Raw genomic sequence first — 26441 nt, forward strand, 5'->3', positions numbered from 1 at the left:
GATCAGTGTTCGAAAAAAACCGTAGTTTGCACCTTCAGTTTTCAAATTTTAATTTCTTATTCTACGAATGAAGGTGTTCAAAACCTTCAAAAAAAATTTACAAAAGGTTTGATAATTTTTAGTAAAAAAAGGAATAATCAAATACCTTTCAAACTATAAGAGTCAACGGTACTTCACCTTTATTGGTTGAAATAAAATTTTTTTATATACCATATTTATACACTATATATATATTATAAAAATTAATATAAATAAAAAAATAAACGTTATGTAATATGGAATCTAAACGTTTTAAAACGTTTATTTTTAATCGTTATGGAATCTAAACGTTTATAAAATTAACTATAAATTATCGAGTCATTATCTTATCGCTTGCTCGAGGACGCTTACAGTCCACTCACTCACTCACTGCTCACTACTAGCCTCCCTCAGCCCTGTGTTGCCACGAGTCCTCGGAGTTATGCTACGACTTCTCTTTCCAGGTATGCAAAACGAGTGTCCAGCCTTCTTCTTCATTCTAATTTCTCAGCCTTCTTCCGTGACCCGTCCCTGAGTCTCAGACTCCAGAGACTCCATGTCCACGGGCAAACGACAAGTTTGTCAGAAACCCGTGACTCGTGAGTCGTGTGTATTGAGCGCTGATCTGCCAAGTGCCAACTGCACCGCTCCCCCGTTTTTATTGACCTTGCTTTACCACACCCACGGCATCACAATTTACTCATCACAAACCTCACTACTAACCTTTGCAGTTTTCACTTGCAGGCCACGCAGTTGTAGAACATAGAATTGTTGAGTAGACACGCGACAGTGGATTACATAGGCTTTGCAAAGCTCCATCTAGCAGACAGACTCGATTCTAGCTAGCTCCTGGTGAAATACAGTGTTGTGTGTGGTCACCGTTGTCTATAGTCTAGCACTTGCAACTGAGCATCGTGGAGAGTCCCATTTCCTGTCAGAACTGGACCAGTTGCGATTTCTTTGTGCGACAGACAGAGGTGAATCGTGATTAGCTGATTATATTGTTATGTGTGTGTGTGTGTGTATATATATATATATATATATATATATATATATATATATAGAGAGAGAGAGAGAGAGAGAGAGAGAGAGAGAGAGAGAGAGAGAATTGATAACAGACGATTGAGAGGGAGAAGGATTCACATCAGTCAAATAACATGCTATAGGTTGTGCAGGGTTGATATAGGTTGTGGCTCGGGTACGAAGTTCGAACACTTCACAAATCATTGATTGGCATCAAACTTTGCAGGATTAAGGTCAGGGTAAATTTTGTTTTAGCTTGCCTCTCTCATTCTCTTTTCTAGCTTGCATCTCTTCTCTATGTCTCTCATTCACAACTACTCAACATCTTTTTTCTTTTCATTTTTAGATATGTTGAGGCATACAACTTGACATGACTTGCTATTTCTTGGTAAAAAATTAATTTACAAGGAACATATTATCATAATAATACATTTCAAATATTTCAGATGGCTTTTGTGCAATCCACACTACTCGGATTTGGAGGATTTAGTAAAGAAGTTATTGTGGATAAGAAGAAAAAAGGTAAAAGGTCAAGTAAAGAAATTGACGAAGAAATTATTGCTAATGATTTTACTATAAGCAGCGAAGAGATTGATGAAAAAGAGGCTACGCGTAGAAAAAGAGCTAGATTATCGTGGTGTGAAAATTGGAGAAGTGAATTTCATTGGCTGGAATTTGATAGAGAGAAAGCACGCATGTATTGTAAGGTTTGCATGGAGGATCCTAATTGCAAAAGTGAGTTTGCAACAATAGGTGCACAAAACATGCAGCATAGTGCCCTAAGTACACATGCACGCTCTCGCACACATAGGTTATCATTGATTCCTTCTATGTCAAGAGGAAGTCTTGAAGTAGGATTGAGCAAACAAAATGAAACACATGACGAAGAGATTACTAATCTATTTCGTACTGCCTATTTTCTTGCTAAAAATGATATCCCATTAAACAAGTTTGTGTCAACGTTAGAGTTTCTGCGAGAATGCAAAACTCCCAATGTACCCGAACATATGTACAACAATGATAAGAGTTGTGCAACTTTTGTTCAATATATTGGAAAAGCATTGTCACATAATATAGTAGAACGATTAAAAAATTCTCCTTGTTTTGGGATCATGATAGATGAATCAACAGATATATCTATCGATGAGCACATGATAGTATATGCATCTTATCTAGAGAATCATTGTCCACGTACATCTTTTTTTGGACTTGTAGATGTTATTGGGTACTGTCGAGGGCTTGTATAATTCTTTAATAACATTGATCTTAGAAAATGGATTGGACTTAAGAAAGTTGGTTGGATTTGGATCTGATGGTGCATCCGTAATGATAGGAAAGAGATCCGGGGTGTCTACTAGATTAAAGGAGTCTTGTCCTTTCATGACATCTATGCATTGTGTGGCTCATCACACAAATCTTTGTGCATCTAAAAGCATAGAAAAGTTTTCATTTGCAAAAGCTATTGATTCCACAGTTAATGAAGTCGCAACTCTTTTTAGAAAGAGTGTCATCCGCAAAGAGAAATTAAAAGAATTACAAGAAGAATTTGAATGCTCAATAATTCAATTGGATAAAATTCATTCAATTAGATGGTTGAGTAGATCAATGGTTTTAGCAAAGTTTTGTGACTCACTAGAGCCTCTTCTTGAGTTCTTTGAGAGTGAGAATCTCGTAGTCTTTAGCAAATTGTCTTCTCTAGAACTCATTTATGCATTACATTTCTTAGCAGATCTATATCAACATTTGACAAAGTTAAGTAAAATATTTCAAAAGTCATATGTTGATATTACTAGTATTCCTGGCATTGTGAATGCTGAGATTTGTGCATTGGAAATAGAGTTTGTGTCAGAACCGGATATTGACATGAATGCAAGAAAGGAAGATACAAGGGGTTTTCCTATTATTCCTGATTATGGACCAGATAAGGGTTTTCTCCATGGTTTACGATCTTCAATAAAAGGTGACCATTTTCGTAGCAAAAAGATATCTCGCTCTTCTGATGGCTCTGATATTGAATTGGTTATTAGCTTTCAAAAAGCATTCACATTAAGTGTTATTAAAGATTTGAAAGAGAGATTTGTGGATAACTCTACCTTGGCTTGTTTTAAAATACTCTCTTCATCTTGCTATCCTCCTAGAAAGCTACTTAAGAATTTTGGAGCTGATGAATTAGACAGGTTGATATCATTTTATGGAGAAAGCAAACTTGCAAATGGTGAGTTAATGGAGAAATTTGTAGATCCAATATCTCTTCGAAGAGAATACCTTACATTCAAGATTCAAGCCACTAATGATTGGAAAGGGTGGAATTTGCGGGACACTTGGTCTTACATAAGTAACAATATCACTCTACAAGAAAAGTATGAAGGGTTGCTAAAGCTAGCGCAAGTTGCATTAGTCCAATGCTCCAGTACTGCAATTTGTGAGCGTGGCTTTAGTATACAGAATATTATCAAATCAAAGTTGAGGAATAGATTGACGACAAAGAGTACAACTTCCTTAATGCGAGTATCCATCGAAGGTCCTCCAATGTCAGAGTTCGACTTTAGCTCAGCAATAGAGCTTTGGAGGCTTGATGCCATTACAACAAGACATGCTTTTACAAATGAAGACTAAAAGGTATTTCTAAAAACTTTAGAGGTTAAATACATTATTAATGCCTTCATAGCAAAGTACTAACATATAATACAATCTTCTTTTCGTTAGGAGATGGAGGAGCATGAAGGATCTGGGAGCTTGTGAGTAAAATAATTTCAACTAGTCTTAGCTTCTTTTAGGACGCAATGCAATATTTGTAGTGCATTTATGCACAAGCATGGATGATATTCTTGTGAAAGCAAGGTTCTATTTTCTTTAATGATAAATATCATTTTACTCATGAATTTGGCAATCAACAATTTAGTAAATTCTATTGATGTCACCAATCATTTTGTTGCGAGAGTGTTTTAAAGTCGTTTTTAAGTACATTCTCTTGATACTCGAGTTATTTTGTCGCAAGAGTTTTTTAAAGTGTAAAATTCTGAATAAAACTTATAAAACTTTCAAGAATTTTAGAGAAAAATTTTTACACTTGGCAATATAAGAACTTACTTTTGATTTTTCAGATTGGAGGTATAAAAAGATATAGGATTTTGGTTTTTTTCGAACACTGGTATAGGATCATGTTGTCCACCACTTTGACCAATTATAATGTATTATCTGCTCGGTGGTGGCAGCTTTATGAAAGATTGGGTGACTCACGGTCAGGCCTGAAATTTGATGCCTAGTATTGGGCTTCATAAAAAATCCAATGACGTCTTCCCCTTATTTTCAAGGCATCAAATGATGCCCTGATGTAATTTTCAAGGTTTCAAGCCTTATGTATCGATCTCTATCTCTAGCCCCAAACACCTACGGCCCACAGGCCATTGTCCAGTAATGTAAATCACTTAGTTTACAAACTATCAAATCACTCATTAACAGTGTGATTGCACACACATACACATCAACTTGTAAATAAACAACTGAAGATGGCATTTTGAGTCATCTTAACTCGTCCTCTTCCATGCGCTTGCAAGAGGACAGCATTCTCTTGATGAGAAAACGTTTTTAAGCTCTTGTATTGTGTGTATTTTTGTTGCATACATATCCATCAATATTATCCTTCGCATGGATTGTCACTGTATGGTTTTGAAGAATGAATGATTCCTGCTAAAAAATAATTGAGCATATCAAAATCCACAAGAGAGAACTCTGCACTTACCGTGACCTCAATGGGGACTCTGGCATCTATGCGATGCACATAATAGAGATCACCATGTCCTCGCTTTCTACCACATCCACTATGAGGGATGAAGCTGCATCGGCTAGAGCCTAGCACTTCTTTTCCACCAGCTACTACTCCAAACCCTGCAGCATACTATCAACAGAAATAGAACTTGACCAGCTCTTTGATATACAAAATACTCAAAAAATGCCAATAATCATCACATACCATCTCAGCTACATCAAGAAGAATGGCACCTCCAAGTTCCAACCATCGTCCCGTACGAAGAGAGCAGAGTTGAGCATGGACTCCACTGAAGTATATTATCACTCCTACAATATCTGCTCCAAGCAAGATAAACTCACAAACATGGATGAGTAAAACACATACTTGCTAGGCTATAAGAGACGTTCTTTTCTCCCTTCTACAGCTACAACTTTCTTAGCCTTTGCTACAAACAAACTGCAATCATCACTATGAGGCAACAATTCAAATCACCTGGCACCAGACCATAACAACATTAAATTTACCTTAAAAATTTTATGTCAAACCTGCAAAAGATGGGGAAAAAATTTACTCCAGACCAAATCAAGCTTAAAGCTGCTCCGAACCAAATCAAGCTGAAAGCTGAAATTTACTTCCTGATAGATACGCTATGGATGAGAAACCCAGAATTTTGCCAATAATTAAAACTTATTCAACATAACTCCAAACCAAATCAAGCTGAAAGCTGACAATAGCAACATGACTCATAAGCCATCACAAACCCACGATTGGCAGCATGCTATTCCATTGAAAAATGAGTCAAACGTTGCTCCAAACCAAGTACATTGAAATGCATGAATCATAAGCCATCACAGACCCTTCTCGCTTTCACATCTTTCCAAATTTCATGAACGCATGGCCAATCCACATCATTAACATCAGGACCAAGAAGGGAGACTCTCATCAAGGCATCAAGTGTGCTCACTTCCAAGCATTGACGTAGATCACTTTTGATCATATTTTGCTTTGAAAAGCCTCTTTCGCATGATACTGATGAGGCAGGAATCACCAAAATAGCTTGCCAAAGCTTCATCATGTTGGGGTATGTGTTCTGCCATTCAGTATTAGAAGCAAAAACACGCCATGCATCTATCATGTTCATGCCTTCACAACCATAATACAAAGTATCCGTGAATGATAATACCTCATTTTTGCAACCTTGTTCATCCACAAGGTATCCCCCAAACCTCTCCAACAATTGATCAAGCCACATGGAGACTTTCTTCTCTCTTTCCGTAGAGTCTCGTGGTCGTTTTTTATCACGTGGGTAATGCTGTGGATTGAAAAGCTTGACAGCATTGAATAGAAACACATCTGGAAATCTATCATTAATGCAATCCACAACCTTTTGTACAAAAGCCTTAGCAAGCATAGTGCAACTCATTACATCACCTGGCAATACATCCAATGGAAGACCATCTTTATCCTTACCCGGAATACATGTGTATAAGAGTTTATGCGCATAGACCTTTCCATCATCATTTACATGCTGTAGAAACCCACTTTCTGAATCAGCCATAAACTTCTTTAGATAGAGTGTGCCTTTTCCAAACTCCTCCCGCAAGAACTTTCTTTTCAACGAAGAAATAGTTACATCTATGCAAGTAGTTATTGAAGATATATCAATGATGTCTGCCTGAAACTGTTTGCTTAGCATATTCAAGTCATTCAAGACATCAGCTAGCATGTGAATGCAAAACAAGACCTTATACACTCTCAGTTTATTGTACCATGCAGGTGCAGATTCTTGCCAAAAGCTCAAAACAGCAGGCATTAGCTTTGTCAACCGCACCATAACATTACCTCTGGCGAGCCATCTGACATCATGAATACGTAGCACTTCTTAAACCTGCAAATTCATCTCCTATAACAAATTTTGGAATTCTGTATGTCGTATGCTAGATGAAGATATCCAAGTATACACCTTGTTAGCCATTTTATCAATATATGAGAGACAACTGAAGCATTTTGCTGCATCAACTACGGCAAGAGCTTCCCTATGAGCTATACAATGTATGTTTACAAGGTGAGGCACATCTCGTTTTAACTTTGCTACAAGACCATCATTACAACCCAGCATGGAACTATCTCCATCCGTTGCAATTCCCACCATGCGATGCTTTTCAAGACCACACTCATTAAAAACATTATAAATTGCATCATATTTTGTCTGAGCACAACCATCACTTACCAAAACCAATCTTGCAAACTCAATATTACATAAAGCTTTGCCATTCATAGGCAAAAAGCAAAGATAAATAATCAAATGCTTTTCTAATCCCCTATCAGTTGTCTCATCCACAGTCACTCCATAAAAAGGGCTTTGCAATAATTGTTTAAGTTGAGATCTTTTTATATACTCAGAAATGGAAATGACAAAATCTCTACATGCTATTCTATTTGTGTATGAAGAATAGTCATGCTGTATAGGCATATTCTCCACACCCATTGCATAAGCAAGATCACATAATTTCTCATACTTTCTCAATGCTAAGTCTTGTTGTGCATTAAAATAGGCTAGCTTCATCACTGTTATCACCTTGGATGTGTTTCTACATGTCATTACCTCAATACGTGCTGGCATTTGTACCCCACACTCACTTCGATACCTTCCAGCAGCCCATGCATGTTCTCTAGACTTTCGATGCTTTCTAATGGCACTTAGCATGATACTTTTGCATCCATTTCCTCTACCCCATGGCCCTTTCAACTTGTATTTTTCACACCAAATGCACTTCATGAATTCTTCTTTACCACAAACTACATGTTTGAGAAAAGCATATTTACGTACCCATTTTGAACGAAACTTACGTACTGGACCTTTCTTCTTCTCTTCACTATCTCCAGTGGCGGTAGAAGGAGCCCTTACTGTCTCCTCTCCGAGTACCTCCATGTCAAAGTCAAGCTCATCCTCGCATGTCTCAATTTCAGAATCAGCAAATTCGTTGTTGTTGTCATCACTTACGCCAAATATCTCCTCCATCACTACATCATGTCTTGTCTGCCTCCTTGATGGATGTTCTTCAATCCTAGTCTCATTCACTTTTCCTTTGCCAAAAAGTTGAACGAGAGTAGTTTGACTCATCTAGCAGAATATTAAGAGCAATCAAATCATCACTAATCATCGATACCAAACACTTGCAAGTAAATACAATTTCATATATGAGCATAGTGAAAAAAATCAAGTTTTGTCTAACCTTTGTTTGTATATTCATGCCTCTTGATGATGAAGGTGCACCAGAAGTTGCCGAGACGAACATCTTTAAGTGAGTACCTACAACACACACTGTAGCTGCACCTACTTTTACTTTTTTTCAGCTTCACTCAAGCTTGACAGTCCGCTTCATGATGCCACCAAATACATGCTTCGATGGAAACCCCTGTCTATTTCTTTTTATCATGGGTGTCGGCGTGCTAACAGCCAGAAAACTACACATTGACAGTGCATCGAAAACTGGACATTGAGCGACAACTTACAAGATGCATGCGCCTCAGCTTTAATCTAATTATTAAGCTATATAACTGTCTGCCTTAACCTGCCTTCTCATTTTACCTTCTTTTCCTCTCGCAGTCTCAGTTCACAGCACTCCTCGAGTCCTCTCCCATTGATTCTACCCCACCATGGCCCACTGTCACGACGCTGCACCCACTGCGCATGGGATCCCAACTGCCCGTCACAGCCATATCCGTGATGATAATGATGATGATCAGACCAGTACTGATGATGAAGAGGGCTGCGGTGGCGTGCCTAATCGCATGGCGGTGGAGAAGGCGCCCGGCAAATACAACTCCCGCCTGTTGGAGAGAGAGGATGGGATAGATAGGGCCCGGCCACTGCGCTCGCCTGCTGGAGAGAGAGGATGGGATAGATAGGGCCCGGCCACTGCGCTCGCCTGCTGGAGAGAGAGGATGGGATAGATTATTAGATAGGGCTAGGAGTCTGGACTCTGGCCCCTGGGACACTCGGATTATGGATATGAAGGTGTACGTGCGTCGTGGGCGCCGGGCACTGGGCAGCCTGGGTCCCTGGGAAGCGTGTACGTGCGTCGTGGGCGCCGGGCGGTGGCCCGTGGGGCTGAGGGCGCTTCCATATATTTAGGCCCATATATATATATATATATATATATATATATATATACCCATGACTCCTTAGGGGTTTTTATAGGGTTTCTTTTGACGCCTTAGTCCCATTGGTAAGATTTCGTGTTGACACCTTAGAGCATTGTGCAAGGTGTATTTGACGCCCAAATTTGTGGATGACGCCCAAAATGGGTATCAAATTTCAGGCCTGCTCACGGTAGAGTGAAGCGGACAGGGTATCCAAAATTTGTCATTTGATAGAAGATTGATAGAGCCTCTGCCATCGGTTCGCTCTTCATATTCTTAAAGGTTTTAATGCTCCTTGGCTCTATCTCATGCCAGACCTTCTTTGCTGTGCCTGGAGCGATCTTTGACTTGACGTCTACACCTCCGGGGTTTAGTTACAAGGCCTACGCCACTAGGTTAGGTGTGATGACCACTGTGATTGGTTGGTCTTGGAGGTTGTGGATGAATGCCCTGCCCTGGTCATCAATTGTGTGCAAGTGTGAGTGGGCCCTCTTGATATCTACTCCACATAGCTTTGATGCGACGAATCTGGCCAGTCCCATTCTGTACCATACCAGGTAGTGCTTAATGCATATCTTCGTATAGTCGGAGGAGATGATGGAGTATTCATAAAGCATTGTTCTCCTCATCTTGGTATTGGCATGAGAAGAGTTCTATGCCTTGCTCTTCCAAGAGGTGGTCCTGAGTCCAACTTGTGCCCAGTGTCTACCCGCCGCAATTGCTTCATATCGGGCACGTAAGGGGAGATATGTCCGCCTTGGGGCTTTGCTGCTGCTCTAGAGGAGCTTGCCATTCTGTTAATAACACAAATTGGCAAGGTTAATTACTTATTTGTTTGCTAATCAGTCTTTGGTCCCTGTTTTGCCATTTTTAGGCGTGTTTTTGTGCATATGTCCCTATGTGCGTATCTTGTATGTGTACGTTGTCGTGGGACTAGACGTCCACATATGAAAAGTATATGTGTGTGTGTTGTAGAATTTAAGCAGTATACGTATGTGTGGGTTAGGGGTTGAGTTGAGTTGGGTAAACGTGTATATAGTGTGTATATGGGTAGTTTAGTGTGTGTGTATGCATATAGTATGTGTATGTATATATAGTTAGATATGTTATGTGTGTAATTGTGTGGGTGTGTGTCTATTTGCTGTTTTGGGTTTGGTGTCTTAGATACAAAACTGGATGGGATTCTGACTATGTCACCAAGAAGGTCACTTGGGAAGTCAATAAAAACTTGGCTAATAAAGAAGGCTCTCGGCATAATGTATATTGGGTGACTGGAGACTTATACCATGGCTATTGTGGAGATCTATACGAAGCTTTTGAGGATGCGTTGTTAGGGGGACCATATTGAGGAAGTCAAATTGGTAAGGAGTAGTCCTCGTCGGGTCGAGGCTTGGTGGGAAGAACGAACTCCTAGCTTTTGAGGAAAAGCTTTATAACAATAAGATATATAAGCAAAGCTGGATTGCCTGTGAAGCAAGGATTTTCTGGAAGGCTGGGGAAAAAGCGAATTGTAGAGGTCGCCGTGAATCTGGATAAAAGGGAAGCCGTTGCGAACTGGTAAAAAAAAAAAAATCAGTAGAGAGACGGTGCGTATCTGATCTGGTCAGCGCAGCATAGATAGGGAAGAGGAGGTAGTTACTGGCTCTGGAGGAGGCTACTGCAACCAATACACAAGGCAGACCTTCGTCGTATGGAGCCAGGTGACTAGGTGGTTTAGTGCGGATCGAAACCAGGGCAGAGAGAGAAAAGGAGCCATAGCGATCAGGGCAGAGGAAGGAGGGAGATCTGCGGCAAAAATCTTGAGGATCCTGGAAGCCAAAGGTCACTGGTCAGTTGGGGCATATGCATTGATAGCTTCAGCAGCATCAAGATGGAAGAGTAAGATGGAAGTATACAAGGAGAAGACAAACGGCTTCTCAACAGAGGAGTCTCTATAACAGTCCCTTTGATGAGAATGACTTTCTTTTTCCAAATCCAATAAAAGCTCACCATTGATACGCCATGGTGTTTGATTGTCTTATTCGGATCATGTATGGTGAGAAATCTCTTACTCTAACATAGAGATCAAACGCATCAAAAGCAATAACTGAATTGTTGATCTTAATTGGGAAAAGCCCTCTTGTTCACATAAATCCTCCTTCCACATTCAAATAACCCTTCTACAAAGATCAAACACCGCTTGGTGAAAAGATTGGGGACTCCGTGGACCTACTTGCATTGAGAACCATCAATTTTTGTGTCAAGATTCAGGTGGCTGAGCACTATACATCCAATAAATTTTGCTTGGTGAAAGTGATTGTGTGCTTGCAACTCATCAGAGTCCCTTGACTTGTGGCTTATCCGACAACAAACGCTCCGACATACTTGGTGAACCCGACGTGAAAGCCACACTTCGAGTTGCAAGATGGATGAACCAAATTCTTCAAGAGGATATAGGGAGATGGGGGAAGCTGACAACTTCAACACATTCATGAGGTCCTACCACACATTCAAACACAAAGGAGTTGTTACCAAAGCCCTACAGGAGGTTCTAGCGGAGGTCAAGTGGTTTGACGATCGAAATATTTCCAGGTTTCTCTGAATCTACTCAGAAAAATTGGAATTCTTCGGCGTTCCGGAGGACGAGATGCCACAGTACTTTGCCCATGTTGTGGTTTCCGAGCTTCGGAGCCGTGTATGAGCATTGGTGGAGAGCCACGGGGAGACTTGGATGGGATTCAAGAAGGTTTTGAAAGACGAATTCTACCTGGAGGATAATGACAAAATGACCCGCAAGTCTTTCTTGGAATGGGTAGAAAAACCAAACAAAAGACTCTCAGCTCTACCGCACTACAAAGAGAGTTTGAATACAGGTTTGACCAGCTAAGTACCTCGCACTAGCATGTTCTTCAGCCAGAGAAGGTAGTACTATTTTTACAAGCTGCAGATCCTACACTACAGGCAGAGTTGGTAACTCTCTTGGGGATGACTCCACATAAAGTGTACAGGCGGCTGTCGTAAGGCTGGTGAAGAAGCAGAAAAGACGTGAGCTATTGCTTGGCACACGTACATTGGATATTCCCTCATAGATGCAGCCTGAGCCTTTGCCTAAGCCTCAACCTTATGTGTGTGCTTCTACAGTTATCCAAAAGGATGTGACTGACGAGATTGTGAGGATTATGCATGACTTGCAAAACAAGATGGCTTAGCTTGAAGAAGACGACATCGGTAGAAGTTCCTTGGTTGTTCAATGCCGTACCGAAGTTGCTCAGGAGGACTGTGGCATGGTACTTCTGAGTATGACTGCAGGAACTACAGAGCTCCCAGTTAAGCTATTTGGAACACCAGAAAGGTATGCACAAGTGATTCAGGTATGCCTCTTGTTACAAACCAACATACGGGTGATATGAGACATGGTTTTGAGGTTACATCCATGCAATCTTCCTATGTGGGTAGAGATATTGGAGGTTATAGCTTACATATGGAAAGGGTGGAAGATGGATTTGTACAGGATAAACCAAAGGGGTCTGAGCATGTACCTAATCTGGGGAATGAAAAAGAGATTCCAACCACTCCATGTGTGCCTAGGAATGAAGAGATTGAAGTACTGAGGGTTAATGCTTGTGATGTTGTTATGGAATGTGCATGTAGCATTGATGCCATACCACAAGGTGAGTTGGAGTCTAGTGGGATTGAAACCACAGAGGATGAATTAGAGATTATTGGGGTTGAGACAATAGGGGGTGAAGAGTCACAAGATGAGGGTGAACAGGGTATGGGAGAAGTACAGGAGATATATGAAGAAACCCATGAGGTACAGGGCATATGCGATGATACCCAGGATGTAGACCCTAGTGATGTGGACCTAAGTGAGATAGATTTTGGTGCGCAGGAACTTGAGCAAAAACCTATTGAACAGGAGCCTAGCAAAGGGGAGATCCTAGTGGAAGAGTTGGGGTACATTGCTATTTCACAAGAGTTTGAAGAGGATGATGGGAGTTTTCAAGGGTGCATAGATGGTGAAGTGAATCCCCAAGAATTTGATGAGAGTGAGTGTGATATGCAGCGGAAGTCTTTGTATTGGTTGATCCTGTCACACAATATGCTCACACCGTCTTCTGTATCCTGAGTTTCGTGAGTTTAGTAATCCATTTCATTTACTTCAAACTTTAAAGAGATGAGAGAGAGATATATGATAACTGTACACCAGATTGGGTCCCGAATTACCCACTGAAGGGCCCCCTATCCCGATAACGAGATAGTATTTGCTTTATTACTTTAGAGAGAATGACTTTTCAAGAACCTAGTCTTTTGGTGACCTTTTGTTGCTCTTTTGAAATGGTAGATGAAGGCACAATGTAGAAGTTGTTGGTTTTGTCTCTACACAAGATGATGAGGTCATTGAACTGGCTGAGCCAACTGGTTCGGAGCCAGAAGGAGATCGTTGGGAAGGGTAAGATGGCATTGCTACATCAATGGTGATGAAGACGATGCATCCCAATGTCTCTCATGAGGACAAGGAGAGTAATTTCTCAACTGTGTAAGTTCAAATATGGCTCCCACGGACCAATATGGTTCAACAGCATTGGTCTGATAAGGTCATATGTACTTGGTTCAAAGTTACGAACTGTGAACCGAATGTTGGAGTCCAATCCACGAATGAATTGCTCCATCTTGGCCTGCTCAGATAACCCTAACTGATGTGCTAAAGTAATAACCTTACCGGAAAACTGAAGCACTGGGGAACCGTTCTGTCTGAGTCCATAGAACTCGTCTTTCAGACCGGTCATGTACTGGGGCGGGAGAAATCTGGTCTTCAGGTCATGGACAAAGATGTCCCAGTCAAAGGCTGTGACACCTGTGGCCTGGTCTGTATGAATACTAGACCAATGCTGCCACCAAGTGACTGCCTCACCAGTGAGATGGGGAGCCGCTAAGTGGACTTTGTCTTGTGGGTCTGTGATCCTAGCTAATGGAAAATGAGCATTAAACTGATGAACAAATTGATTAACTGAAGAATGATCACACTTACCATCATACTTGCTGAAATTCGGTTGACTGTGAATGATGGTGGTTGCTGCTGCGGGATGCTGGCTGGTGACACCTATGACTGGGGAGACTGAGGAGAGCTGCTGATACCTCAGGTGTATGGCCTCCTTTTCCCGTTGGTGTTCGAGTAACCATAGTTGTTTCTCGTACGCGTACGAACCTATTCGTACGTACGAGTCGTACGGTACGATACCGTACGAATTCGTACGATATCGTACGGTACGAGTTAGGTTTTTTTTTTTTTTTTTTTCCCCCAAAATTTTTTTTCCTTGAAAAAAAATTTCCAAATGCTTAAAAAAAATAGAAACCCTGCTTTACGAAGATCCCAAATGCTCGCAATACTTCGCAACTTTCGTGTCCACTCAGTATTCCATATGGGGTTGTGGAGAGACCTAAAAAATCTGGCGAGGTAGACTGGTAGTGTACACTTGATTGGTAGGATGAGAGAATCTTGCTACATCACTTGGGGATCCCTGGTATAGGTAGGCTAGACAATTAGATTCTCAAGTTATGCACAAGGGAGAACATTTGGACATGGCCATTTTGATCTAGAGAGGAGTCCCTAAACTTATCACCCTAGATGCACTCCTCGTATTTGTGCAAGGACGGTCCCTTAGTCATAAATGCTACACTGGGAGACCTTTGGTATTGCATTACCCATCCAGGTTCTTTTTTGGAGACAATCGGGAGATCCAACCGGGAGAGACACATATCCATGTACTCGTTTCTCAAGCACTGTAGACTCCTCCCCTCCCAACCTTCCCTCACATTCAAGCTTGAAGCTCCATAGCTTGTAAGTGTAAAAAATAAAAACCGTATTTTATCGTACCGTATCCCAAAATTTCATATCGTACCGAATATTCCCGTACGGTATCGTACCGTACCGTATCGTATTTTCGTACCGTGACAACTATGCGAGTAACATACGTTCTCGATCAAGCTCACGTTGGTGTTCCCGAGCGGCGAGTTCAGCCTGACGCCGGTCTTCGTCGATCCTGCGTTGGGCTTCCTCATAGTCCCGTCTTTCTTCTTTTTCTCTTCGCCTTCGGGCCTCGTCCTCTCTCCTTTGTTGTTCCATCTGAAAGAAGAGGGAGATGTAGTCGGGTGCTGCTGGAGGTGTAGAAGGACGTGCTGCTGCTGCCTCCAAGAGTTGGAGACGCTCCATTAGTAGCTGGTTCTGAGCTCTAAGAAGAGCTATGGTGTCTGCTGCTGTAGGCGGAAGAACAAGGTCTCCTTCGGGGGTGACGTCTTCCGGCTGATGGGTACTCTCTCCTGTAGACATGATGCTGAAGTCAGTGGTCGTGCCGGAACGCAATCTAACCATCCGAGGATGCCCCCACGCTAGGATACGGTGTGTGTGGACTATCTGAATCTGATACCAATGTGATATGCAGCGGAAGTCTTTGTATTGGTTGATCCTGTCACACAATATGCTCACACCGTCTTCTGTATCCTGAGTTTCGTGAGTTTAGCAATCCATTTCATTTACTTCAAACTTTAAAGAGATGAGAGAGAGATATATGATAACTGTACACCAGATTGGGTCCCGAATTACCCACTGAAGGGCCCCCTATCCCGATAACGAGATAGTATTTGCTTTATTACTTTAGAGAGAATGACTTTGGACTGTAGATAAGCCAAACGCAAGATCTCGGAGGATCGGAGAGCGGCTGATCTGTACACTGCTGTAGAAACACCTCAATCACTTGATCTCGAGCCTATGCACTCCTCCCAAGGGCATGAGGAAGGGCTGCACACCTGAGGCTCAAAGAAGAAGAAGGTGGACTGTTCTACACACTGTTAGAATGCTGAAAACACATATGAATGCTGTGTTACCTTCACCAGATGTGACTGCTGAATGTGTTGATGATGCACAGAAGGCTGGACACTGATGCAAACAACAGTTTCAGGGCTGGAAACTGCTGTAGACTGCTGATTCAGGGCTGGATACTGCTGTGGACAGAAACGCAGGCCTGTAGGAGTGCTGATGGACTGAAACGCAGCAGTTTTGGGGCTGCTGGACAGAAGCTGCAGGGTACTGAGGCTGCTGGACAGAAAACGCAGAGGTCTTCTGCTGCTGGACAGAAAAACGCAGGTGTCTGGAGGCTGCAAACTGGCGTTGAACTGAAGATGAACTGTGGACTGAATCAGGGCCTGAACTGAGTGCTGAATTCAGGGCTGAATGAGGCTGAAGACAGGCACCTAGGGCTGGGCTGAAGCTATGGATCTCAAGGGGCTGGAGAAGAAAGCTTATGGGCACTAGGGCTGGATTAGTCTTGGGCTGAAAGCAAGAGAGAGGAGAGCTCTTAGCACAATGAAGACTGAATGAGCAAAAGAGGCTCTAGGCAAGCCTATTTATACTAACTGGAGGTTGGTCATTTAATAAAGTTAATATTTATAAATGCCCAATAATGCAAATAATGATAAATAAATACTAATAAATATGGAAAAAATACCAAATAAATCCCAGTAAATTCCCTAAGGCTTTGGGGATGTTCTAAATGATGCACAGGCATATGTATGCATATTATGCAAGATGCAGAGTGCTTTCTGATGCAAACCCTAAGGCTTCTACTGACTCTACATGCATGAATGATTCTCTCCAAGTGGGTTAAGGGACTTGACTGACTGACTAACTCACTAAGGCTGAGGAATGACCTACGTAGCTCGTGCCTGACTTATCCTGGACTGAGGATGTACAATGGGGTCACGGCGTACGACAAATATCATCCTATTGGGTTCTAAAACTGTACAACTGATGCACTTCTGATGATGAGCCATCTTGTCACCATGCACTGAGTGCAGAGTGCATGTGACAGTGAGGGTGAGCAACAAGAGTTTTTAGGGGGTGTGGTAATCCCACAAGAGGTCCAAGAGGGTGTGGAGATACCGCAAGAGTTTTGGGGGTATGAGTTCATATGTGAAGAGAATAGAGGGGGTGAAGCTTTACCATCAATGCCAAAGTTGTCACAAGGATATTGGAGTATAGGTGATTCAGTGTTGGACACATGCTCAGTACATGTCAGGTTTGGGGGTTTCCATTTGATCCCAGGCAATTCAATAGGTATATACAGGTTCCAAGGGATTATCGAGGGAATGGTAAGTTCCAACAGGTTTTTGGGGTTGATAGTGGTCACAAAGTGCATAGGCATACAAGGTTCACAGGGCATACAGAAGAGAAACACATTTTCACGGACTTGGGGGATGTACACGTAGGTATATAAGGTATCCAGCAGGTATGTGCTGATAGGTTATGAAGAAGAAAAGGGATTTAACAAGAGACAAGTTGACTATCCATTTGATCGAGGGAAAGGACAGTTGATACACTCAGTGGCCTTGATACTACCAAAGCGCCTATGCAATCCGTTTGATCCGGGTGGAAGTGAAATGGTCCAGATGATGTAGCGTTTTGGCACATGCAGCCAGAGGATGTGAAGGTTTAGAGGGGGTGGATGTCATGGAACCAGACGTCTACACGTGAAAAGTATATGTGTGTGTATGTTGTAGGATTTAAGGAGTATACGTATGTGTGGGTTAGGGGTTGAGTTGAGTTGGGTAAACGTGTATATAGTGTGTGTATATGGGTAGTTTAGTGTGCGTGTATACATATAGTATGTGTATGTATATAAAGTTAGATATGTTATGTGTGTAATTGTGTGGGTGTGTATCTATTTGCTATTTTGGGTTTGGTGTTTTAGATACAAAACTGGATGGGATTCTGACTATGTCACCAAGAACGTCACTTGGGAAGTCAATAAAAACTTGGCTAATAAAGAAGGCTCTCGGCATAATGTATATTGGGTGACTGGAGACTTATACCATGGCTAGTGTGGAGATCTATACAAAGCTTTTGAGGATGCGTTGTTTATTGAGGAAGTCAAATTGGTAGTGAGGAGTCAAGGGTGGGAACGAACTCCTAGCTTTTTAGGAAAAGCTTTATAACAATAAGATATATAAGCAAAGCTGGATTGCCTGTGAAGCAAGGATTTTCTGGAAGGCTGGGAAAAAGCGAATTGTAGAGGTCGTCGTGAATCTGGATAAAAGGGAAGACGTTGCGAACTGGTAAAAAAAAAAAAATCAGTAGAGAGACAGTGCGTATCTGATCTGGTCAGCGCAGCATAGATAGGGAAGAGGAGGTAGTTTGTCATGTGCACAGTGGGTATCTACCGTGTGCTATACGCATGCAAGACTAGTTTCGAGGCTTGGGGAAGCTTGGAACTAGGCAGGCTGATTGACGAGCTGAGTTAGGGATATACTAACGGGCGGGCACCCAAGTATGGACGGGCGGGCGGCCAAGTGTGGACGCCCGATGACCGGCCAAGAGCCTATAAAAGGGTGGCCAAGGTTAGTTATTGTATTATAGAGTCTCGCGAGTTTGTGAGAGCTCTATGGTCTTGGAGCCTGGATCTAGTGCAGACGTGCACCTGCTTTATGCAGCCGAGGCCGGCAGCAGTCTCGAGGCCCGCGAGGGCAGCTTCGTGGCGGTATGGGACGTCGCGAGGAGGAGATTGGTCGGTACGTCAACCTAGTTAGCTTAGCTCGACAGCCAAGACTGTGGGCTCGCCCACGGCTGTCAAGGTTGGGAGGTGAGTCAGGCCTGCACCCCCTTGCTTGTTTGTTGTTCGTTTGTTTGCAGGATTCGAGTTTCGAACCAAGATCGATCACGAGGGGATCCGTGGGGATTTGACAATGGTATCAGAGCATACCTCGTGAAGGAGCAAGTCGGTAGGTAGAGAAGAAGAGGTCGAAGTACGGTATGTGTTAAAAAAGCTTGCTGTTTTTTCTGTGCTTAATGCAGTTTTCAGTTTGGTATGTGCTTTTTCTTCATCAAAGAAACCCATGTTGATGATGGGAGATGGTAGTTTTAGTAGGGTTGATTGCTTTGCAAAGAAGAGGCCTTGTGTGCAGTTGCATACCTTGCAGGGAGAGAAAACAGAAAAAAAAAAAGAAAAAGAAAAAAAGCATGATGCTTTTCGTAGTTTTTTGGCGCATGAGAGAGAGAGCGAGAGAAGTGCTTGATTGCCGTTGAAAAGTTGGCGACTGGCCGAATACTGCTGACGTGTGTGTCGTGTGTGTCATAGGCGTGGGGGCTGCTGATAGCTACAGACGGCCAGGCCTACTAGGCATGCGGCCAGGCCTGCGTAGCCAGCCCCAGCCGGCGCCCAGGCCACGCAAGACCAGCGCCCAGGCCACGACGTGGCCAGGCGTACGTGTGCGCACAAGCGCTGGCTGCAACGCAGGCGGATACTCGTGTGGCGGCGCCAGCGTAATCCTGACGGCAGCTTCAATCGACGCAGTCAGCACACAGTCGGGCTAATCCAGGAGGTTGAGAAAAAAAAAACACGTAGGAAAGCATTCTTTTTTTTATTGCTTTCGCTTTTGTTTTTTAGGGGAGTTTAATTTTTTTTTTTTAAAGGTTTAAAAGTCCTCCCCTCTCTAAGGTTTCCAAGGTTTTTATTTTTTTTAGGCCCCAATATTACTCCGGAACCGTTCGGGGGCGAGCAAAAGCAGAGAACCAAGGAGATCGTGGACACTTGACTACACAAGTGGCAAGTTCACTTTCAGTTTCATCCATATAATGATGGAAAGAAGATACAATTAGCAGCTGGTTTCCTGTCCGGCAAAGCTTTGCTTTGGTGGAAGGAACTGAACCCAAAGCCAACGACTTAGGCACAATTCGAAGACATTTTCAAGAAAGAATTCCTCAAGAAAGAGGATGACTACGATGTTGTTGCCCGGTTTTCAGCTTTGACCATGACCTCGCAGCACCTCACTTATGAGGTCTACCTCCAGAAGTTTCGTGACTTGGAGATGAAAGTACAAAGATGGATCCCACTACTCTTTTGGGGTTTTTCGTAGCTGGTTTACCAGACTCGTATCGATTATAGGTTAAAAAATAACAAATGTAAAACTCTGGACGAGGCCATTCATTCAGCTCGTATCTATGATGATACGATGGTCTCTTCCAAGTCGAAACCCGTTACCGAGCAGGGGAACAAGCATAAAAGAAAGTTCTCTGCACCTATGGCTAACACGACTGAAGGCAAGTCTTCGGACCAACCTTCGAAGAATTCTAGTTCGACACCAGCGAAGAAAAAACGACTCCTTCGGGCTTTGAAGCTCAAGAAGAAAGGACGTTGTTTTATCCGCGAAGAAAAAGGACATGCGTAATGAGTGTCCGAACCAAAAGGGTACCAAGACAAACGCAGGACCCAAGCCAAAGGCAGCTAACCAGTTGTCTTTGACAGGTACGTCAATTACTGTACTTTCTCGCCCTAGTACTTGTTCTGATTGTCTGTTCAATTCTAAGGTATTTGGCATGCATGATCTTCTCCGAGTTTATGGAGAAGTGAATGGCCATAAAATTCACATTCTGTTAGACCCTGGTAGTTCGCATAACTTTGTTAACTACAAACTTGTGCAGAAATTGAGTCTTGATACGACACTCAACGACCATACCTATGAGGTACGTCTACCTGCGGGCAGACAAGTTTGGGATCGCAAGGTGGAGATGCTTCCAATCCAGATTCAGGACTACAACGATACTCTGGAATGCTATGTTATGCATCTAGAAAATGTAGACTTGTTATTAGGGATTGAGTGGTTTAAGACTCTTGACGTCCAGATAGATTGGTCTAGTCATATTTTTTCTTTTCAGCATAGGGACACCAAGTATAGTATTTTAGGTGATTGTATCCATTCCTCTCAAGGACCTCTTGTAAATACAATTGATTTTGGAAATATAATGAATTCTTCTTTGTATACCGCTTTCCATTGTGTATTGATTCCACTTTCTTCTTTTCTCATCCCTTCCATGGATGTGAATGAATTAAGTGTGTTTGAAAGCAAAGAATTACAGAAGATACTTGATTCGTTTCAAGATGTATTTCCTAAGGAACTGCCATCGGGTTTACCACCTGAACGGACAGTAGATCATCGTATTGACTTGATCCCTGGTGCTCATCCTGTGAGTATTCCACCTTATAGGATGAGCCAAGCTGAGGAAGATGAGTTGGCTAAACAACTCGAAGATTATTTGAGGATGGGCCAGATCCGTCCAAGTAAATCACCTTGGGGTGCACCTGTGTTGCTTAGGAGAAAGAAGGACAATACTTGGAGAATGTGTATAGATTACAAAAGATTGAACAAGCTGACAATTAAGAACCGTTATCCTCTCCCTAGATCAGATGACCTAATTGACCGGTTAGCAGGAGCGAAATATTTCATGAAGATAGATTTACGTACTGGCTATCACCAGATACGTATTCATGAAAGGCATGTCGAAAGAACCGCCTTTCGGACTAGGTATGGCCATTACGAATTTCTCGTATTACCTTTTGGGTTAACCAATGCTCCAGCCACTTTCCAGCAAATGATGAACGATCTTTTTCGTGAACATTTGGGAAAATTTGTGGTGGTGTTCCTGGATGATATTTTGATATATAGCCGTACTCTTGAGGATCATGTCAGACACCTCACGATTGTCTTATCTATTTTAAGATAGAATCGACTATATGCTAAATTGAGTAAATGTAAGTTCTTTATGACCAACATCATTTACTTGGGACACAAGATCACTAGAGATGGATTGAGCATTGACTATGACCGAGTTCAGAAGGTTTTGGACTGGCTTATACCGCGAACAGTGAAACAACTTCGTTCTTTTCTCGGTTTTGTTGTTTTTCTTCGGAAATCTGTACGGGAGTACTCTCAGCTCACACTACCGATGACCGACTTATTGAAAGGTCGTGGACGTAAGTCCAATCAGCCTATCACTTGGAATAATGATTTGGATATGGCCTTCAGACTTTTGAAAGATAAAGTCAAGGAAGCACCTATCTTAGCATTGCCTGATCCTAGTCGGCCTTATGTTCTTGAAACTAATGCCAGTGACTATGCTATCGGAGCTGCTTTATTTCAAGATGGTAGACCGGTTGCTTTTGAAAGTAAAAAGCTAGACGACACTCAATCTCGTTGGCCAACCCTTGAGAAGGAGCTTTATGCTGTGATTCATGCTCTCAAGGTTTGGAGACATTATTTATATGGCTCCAAGTTTGTGGTATTGACTGATCATCAGTCAATCAAGTATGTGTGTGATGCGGACGATTTGAGAGGCAGGAAAGCTCGTTGGGCAGAGTTAATGCAAGATTTTGATTTTGAGATCCGTTATCGGAAAGGGTCCATGAATAATATTGCAGATGCGCTTAGTCGGATTAGAGAGGTGAATACTTTGTCGTTCACCGAGATTTCCACTGACTTATTTCAGTCATTGAGAGGGCTTTGCAGGACTGATAGTTATTTTGGTCCATTTTGGCAGAAGATCCAGGACGGGAGCTCATTGATTGACCAAGACTCGGTGACTGCGCAGTCTACCATTCAGGCTGCAGGAGGTCAGTGGATGATTCGGAATGGTTTACTATTCCGTAATGACAAAATTTGTGTACCAGAGATCCCAGACATTAGGTCCAAGATTCTGAAGGAGTGTCACGACGCCCCTTTTGCTGGACACCCTGGGGTACACAGGACACTATCATTAGTGAAACACACTTTTTATTGGCCGAAGATGAAAGGGTATGTAGAAGATTATGTTCTCAAGTGTCAGATTTGTTAGGCAAATAAAGATGAACGCTTTAGACAGGCTGGGTTGTTGCATCCTTTGCAAATCCCAGGTAATAAGTGAGAAAGTATTTCCATGGATTTTATTACCGGATTGCCAAGAACACATCAAGGCCACGATTCTATTTGGGTTGTGGTAGATCGCTTGACAAAAATGGCTAGATTTTTACCGACCCGGAAGAATATTACAGCTACGCAATTAGCTCGGCAGTTTATCGAGCAATTGTTTAGACTGTACGGGTTACCGCAGGACATAGTCAGTGATAGGGACTCTAAGTTTACGAGTGATTTTTGGAAACTTGTTTTCGAGAAGTTGGAAACAACTTTGAATTTGAGTTCCTCAGATCATCCTCAATCTGATGGCCAGACTGAAAGAGTGAATCAGATTTTGGAGGATATGCTACGAGCATATGTATCCAAAAGACAAAGTTCGTGGGAGGATTATCTTCCTATGTTAGAATTTGCATATAACAGTACTAAGCATACGAGTACAGGGTTTAGTCCTTTCATGCTTATGTACGGTTTTTAACCAAGATCACCTGTTACAGTAGGATTCTCAGGACTTCAGCATGATGCCGCACGTAATTTTTTGCAAGATATGCAAGAAATGTTACAAGTTGCAAAGGAATCTATTAGAAGTGCTCAAGACCGAGACAGGTTTTATTCTAATAGACATCGTTCACCTAGAGAGTTCTCTGAAGGAACGATGGTGTATTTGCGAGTTCCGAAAGATTCCGAGACTTTACGGACAGGTAGATCTCCGAAATTATCCCCTAGATACTGTGGACCATTTCGTGTTACACGACGGATTGGTTCAGTTGCATATGAATTGGATTTGCCTTCTCATGTGAAAGTTCATCCTGTATTTCATGTCAGTAGACTTAAAGAAGTACTGGGTGGAGCAGATCAGTTAGTTACTCCTCAAGAAATTATAGATGTCCAGGACATGACATTTGTTCCGCACGAACCTGAAAAGATTCTTGGATTTCGTGAACGAAGATTGCGTCATACGCTTATCACGGAATACAAGATCAAGTGGAAGGATCGTGTTGAGGAGGACGCTACATGGGAGACATTGACTTCTCTTCAGAGAGATTACCCTGGCTTTTTAGTGAGCTCAGGAGTGAGCTCTTAGAGGAAGGGGAGTATGTCATGTGCACAGTGGGTATCTACCGTGTGCTATACGCATGCAAGACTAGTTTCGAGGCTTAGGGAAGCTTGGAACTAGGCAGGCTGATTGACGAGCTGAGTTAGGGATATACTAACGGGCGGGCACCCAAGTATGGACGGGCGGGCGGCCAAGTGTGGACGCCCGATGACCGGCCAAGAGCCTATAAAAGGGTGGCCAAGATTAGTTATTGTATTATAGAGAGTCTCGCGAGTTTGTGAGAGCTCTATGGTCTTGGAGCCTGGATCTAGTGCAGACGTGCACCTGCTTTATGCAGCCGAGGCCGGCAGCAGTCTCGAGGCCCACGAGGGCAGCTTCGTGGCGGTATGGGACGTCGCGAGGAGGAGATTGGTCGGTACGTCAACCTAGTTAGCTCAGCTCGTGGCTCGGTGGGGACAGCCAAGACTGTGGGCTCGCCCACGGCTGTCAAGGTTGGGAGGTGAGTCAGGCCTGCACCCCCTTGCTTGTTTGTTGTTCGTTTGTTTGCAGGATTCAAGTTTCGAACCAAGATCGATCACGAGGGGATCCGTGGGGATTTGACATAGTTACTGGCTTTGGAGGAGGCTGCTGCTGCAACCAGTACACAGGGCAGCAGGCCCAGGCCGTGTGGAGCAGGTGACCAGCTGGTTTAGTGCAGATCGGAATCAGGGCGGCAGAGAGAGAAAAGGAGCCATAGCGATCAGGCCAGAGGAAGGAGGGAGATCTGCAGCAACAATCTGGAGGATCATCCGGAACCCATACCGAAGCCAAAGGTCAATGGTCAGTTGGAGTATATGCATTGATAGCATCAGCAGCATCAATATGGAAGAGTAAGATGGAAGTATACAAGGAGAAGACAAACGGCTTCTCAACATAGGAGTCTCTAAGAGTCCCTTTGAGAATGACTTTCTTTTTCCAAATCCAATAAAAGCTCACCTTCATTCTTTGTACATGGTGTTTGATTCTCTTATTTGGATCATGTATGGTGAGAAGTCCCTTACTCTAACATAGAGATCAAACGCATCAAAAGCAATAACTGAATTGTTGATCTTAATTGGGAAAAGCCCTCTTATTCACATAAATCCTCCTTCCACATTCAAATAACCCTTCTACAAAGATCAAACACCGCTTGGTGAAAAGATTGGGCACTCCGTGGACCTATTTGCATTGAGAACCATCAATTTTTGTGTCAAGATTCACGTGGCCGGGCACTATACATCCGATAAATTTTGCTTGGTGAAAGTGATTGTGTGCTTGCAACTCACGAAGTCCCTGTGACTTGTGGCTTATCCGACAACAAACGCTCCGACAACGTTGCCGAGTCTGTTGATTGGTTTCTGAATCTGGCTCCTAAGAAATTTTGTTTATTACATCGCGATGTGTGCATCGTGATGTAGCTGACGAGGTGTATCACGATGTAGTGTTGGAGGTGCATCGCGATGGTAGTGTTGGAGTTGCATCGCGATGTAGCACTGTGCTGCATCACGATGTAGCTGACGCCAGCTACATTGGGGATATTTGCCCTACATCGCGATGTAGTAAAATCTACTCCAATCTTGTTGCTGTTTTGAGTCGTGGGGTCGCCTTGGTACCTGGAGTGTTCTTTGGGTCCTCTGGGTGGTCGATGGCAACTGTCTAGCTACATCGCGATGTAGCAACTACATCGTGATGTAGCTCAAAGTGACTATTTTTCTTTGTGGTCACACTGGGTAAGTCGCCTTGGTCTTTGGAGTGCTGTGCCATGCTTGGTGTGGTGAGATGGCATGCTACCGGGGGTCGACGGGCCTTTTTGGCTCGCGGCCTTCGCCGGCGCTTAATCGCCCCGTTTTTTCATGAGCCTTGCTCCTGGTGGGTGGTGAGGGTTGAGTATATTAGGCTTACCTAGAAGCTGGTACGTCGGTGGCACTCCTATGTGTGTAGAGGAGAAGAAGCGTTCCAGCGGCTCTCTTGCGCTCTTCCTCGGGCTCGAATGCAAAAATGAGGGACTCATTATAGTGTAGAACTATATTAGCTCACCTCAAGCCCGGTTTGCTGAGTGAAATAATCATACCTACCTTTCTAGAGGGGCCTTTAGAAGCTCCACGCTTCGTTAATTATCCATTTTGGACACCTGTACTCCATTTTGTGACCTTTTTATCTCGTCGGGCTGCCGAATTTAAACTTGAAGAATTGACCTGCTCCGATCCGAACCAAATTTTTTCTGCCTGAAGATGATGACTCCTTGATGAAGCGTTTGGCAATCGTTGGATTTTTTGGGCTTTCGGGAGGGAAAAATTAATTATTTGGTCGAGAAATTAAAGAAAATCAAGAAAATTACGCAAAATTTTTATAATAAAAGATACAAAAATAGTGAGACACTAAGGGATTCTAGTACCCTCTCTTTTTGTGATTTCCTATGAGTGGATCGTCCTTTTTGAGCCAAATTGGCTACTTTTTTGGAGGTTTTCTATATATAGTACTTAACTTATGTACATGGGGTAACTCACACCTATGGGAATTTTGATATGGCTTATATCCCTGACTTGTAGGTTACTTAAGGGCATTAAAACTCGAAATTGTGAGCAAGTGCTCAAAAATTGAACATAAGGTCCATTAAAATACTACCCTTAATACTTGATGCTATGCCTAGATTTAGATTGCAACATTGCCTCCCCCCTTCCTTGTTTGAGTCCTCCGGATAAATACAGGGTACCTACTTGTGGGAGAAACAAA

The 26441-nt window shown here is 42.7% G+C and overlaps 3 protein-coding genes across 7 annotated transcripts in view; 1 reads left to right on the forward strand and 2 right to left on the reverse strand.

Moving 5' to 3' along the window:
- The window catches only part of LOC147614010 (uncharacterized), a 72691-nt gene that overhangs the window by 26113 nt on the left and 20137 nt on the right, over positions 1-26441 (forward strand). The window contains exons 3-6 of one of the 2 annotated variants that reach the window (XM_086780567.1): positions 1194-1274; positions 1488-1563; positions 2879-3001; positions 3219-3625. In XM_086780567.1, coding sequence (XP_086636693.1) covers positions 1194-1199 — 6 coding nt within the window. In that variant the 3' untranslated portion in view covers positions 1200-1274; positions 1488-1563; positions 2879-3001; positions 3219-3625. Of the gene's footprint in view, positions 1-1193; positions 1275-1487; positions 1564-2878; positions 3002-3218; positions 3626-26441 lie in introns of those variants that run through there. The other variant, XM_086780568.1, reaches the window with a different exon arrangement.
- Positions 4778-6661, reverse strand: LOC147614013 (uncharacterized). Of its 4 annotated transcripts, none has more exons than XM_086780375.1 (3): positions 5757-6661; positions 5015-5127; positions 4778-4939 (listed from the first exon to the last, which is right to left on the reverse strand). In XM_086780375.1, the coding sequence occupies exons 1-2, from the start codon at positions 6624-6626 to the stop codon at positions 5119-5121; spliced, it is 879 nt and encodes a 292-aa protein (XP_086636501.1). In that variant the 5' UTR covers positions 6627-6661; the 3' UTR covers positions 4778-4939; positions 5015-5118. The 4 variants fall into 4 exon arrangements, with proteins under 4 accessions (XP_086636501.1, XP_086636500.1, XP_086636499.1 ...); XM_086780374.1 differs by having other exon boundaries at positions 4778-4929; positions 5338-6661; XM_086780373.1 differs by having other exon boundaries at positions 4778-4929; positions 5015-6661.
- On the reverse strand, positions 6696-8097 carry LOC147614014 (uncharacterized). Its single transcript, XM_086780351.1, has 2 exons — positions 8029-8097; positions 6696-7916 (listed from the first exon to the last, which is right to left on the reverse strand). Exons 1-2 carry the CDS (start codon positions 8089-8091, stop codon positions 6696-6698), a joined length of 1284 nt encoding a protein of 427 aa, XP_086636477.1. The 5' UTR covers positions 8092-8097.

Source organism: Cibotium barometz, chromosome 42 (genome assembly GCF_041138505.1).
Source record: "Cibotium barometz isolate CiBa-2024 chromosome 42, ASM4113850v1, whole genome shotgun sequence".
Classification (NCBI taxonomy): domain Eukaryota; kingdom Viridiplantae; phylum Streptophyta; class Polypodiopsida; order Cyatheales; family Cibotiaceae; genus Cibotium; species Cibotium barometz.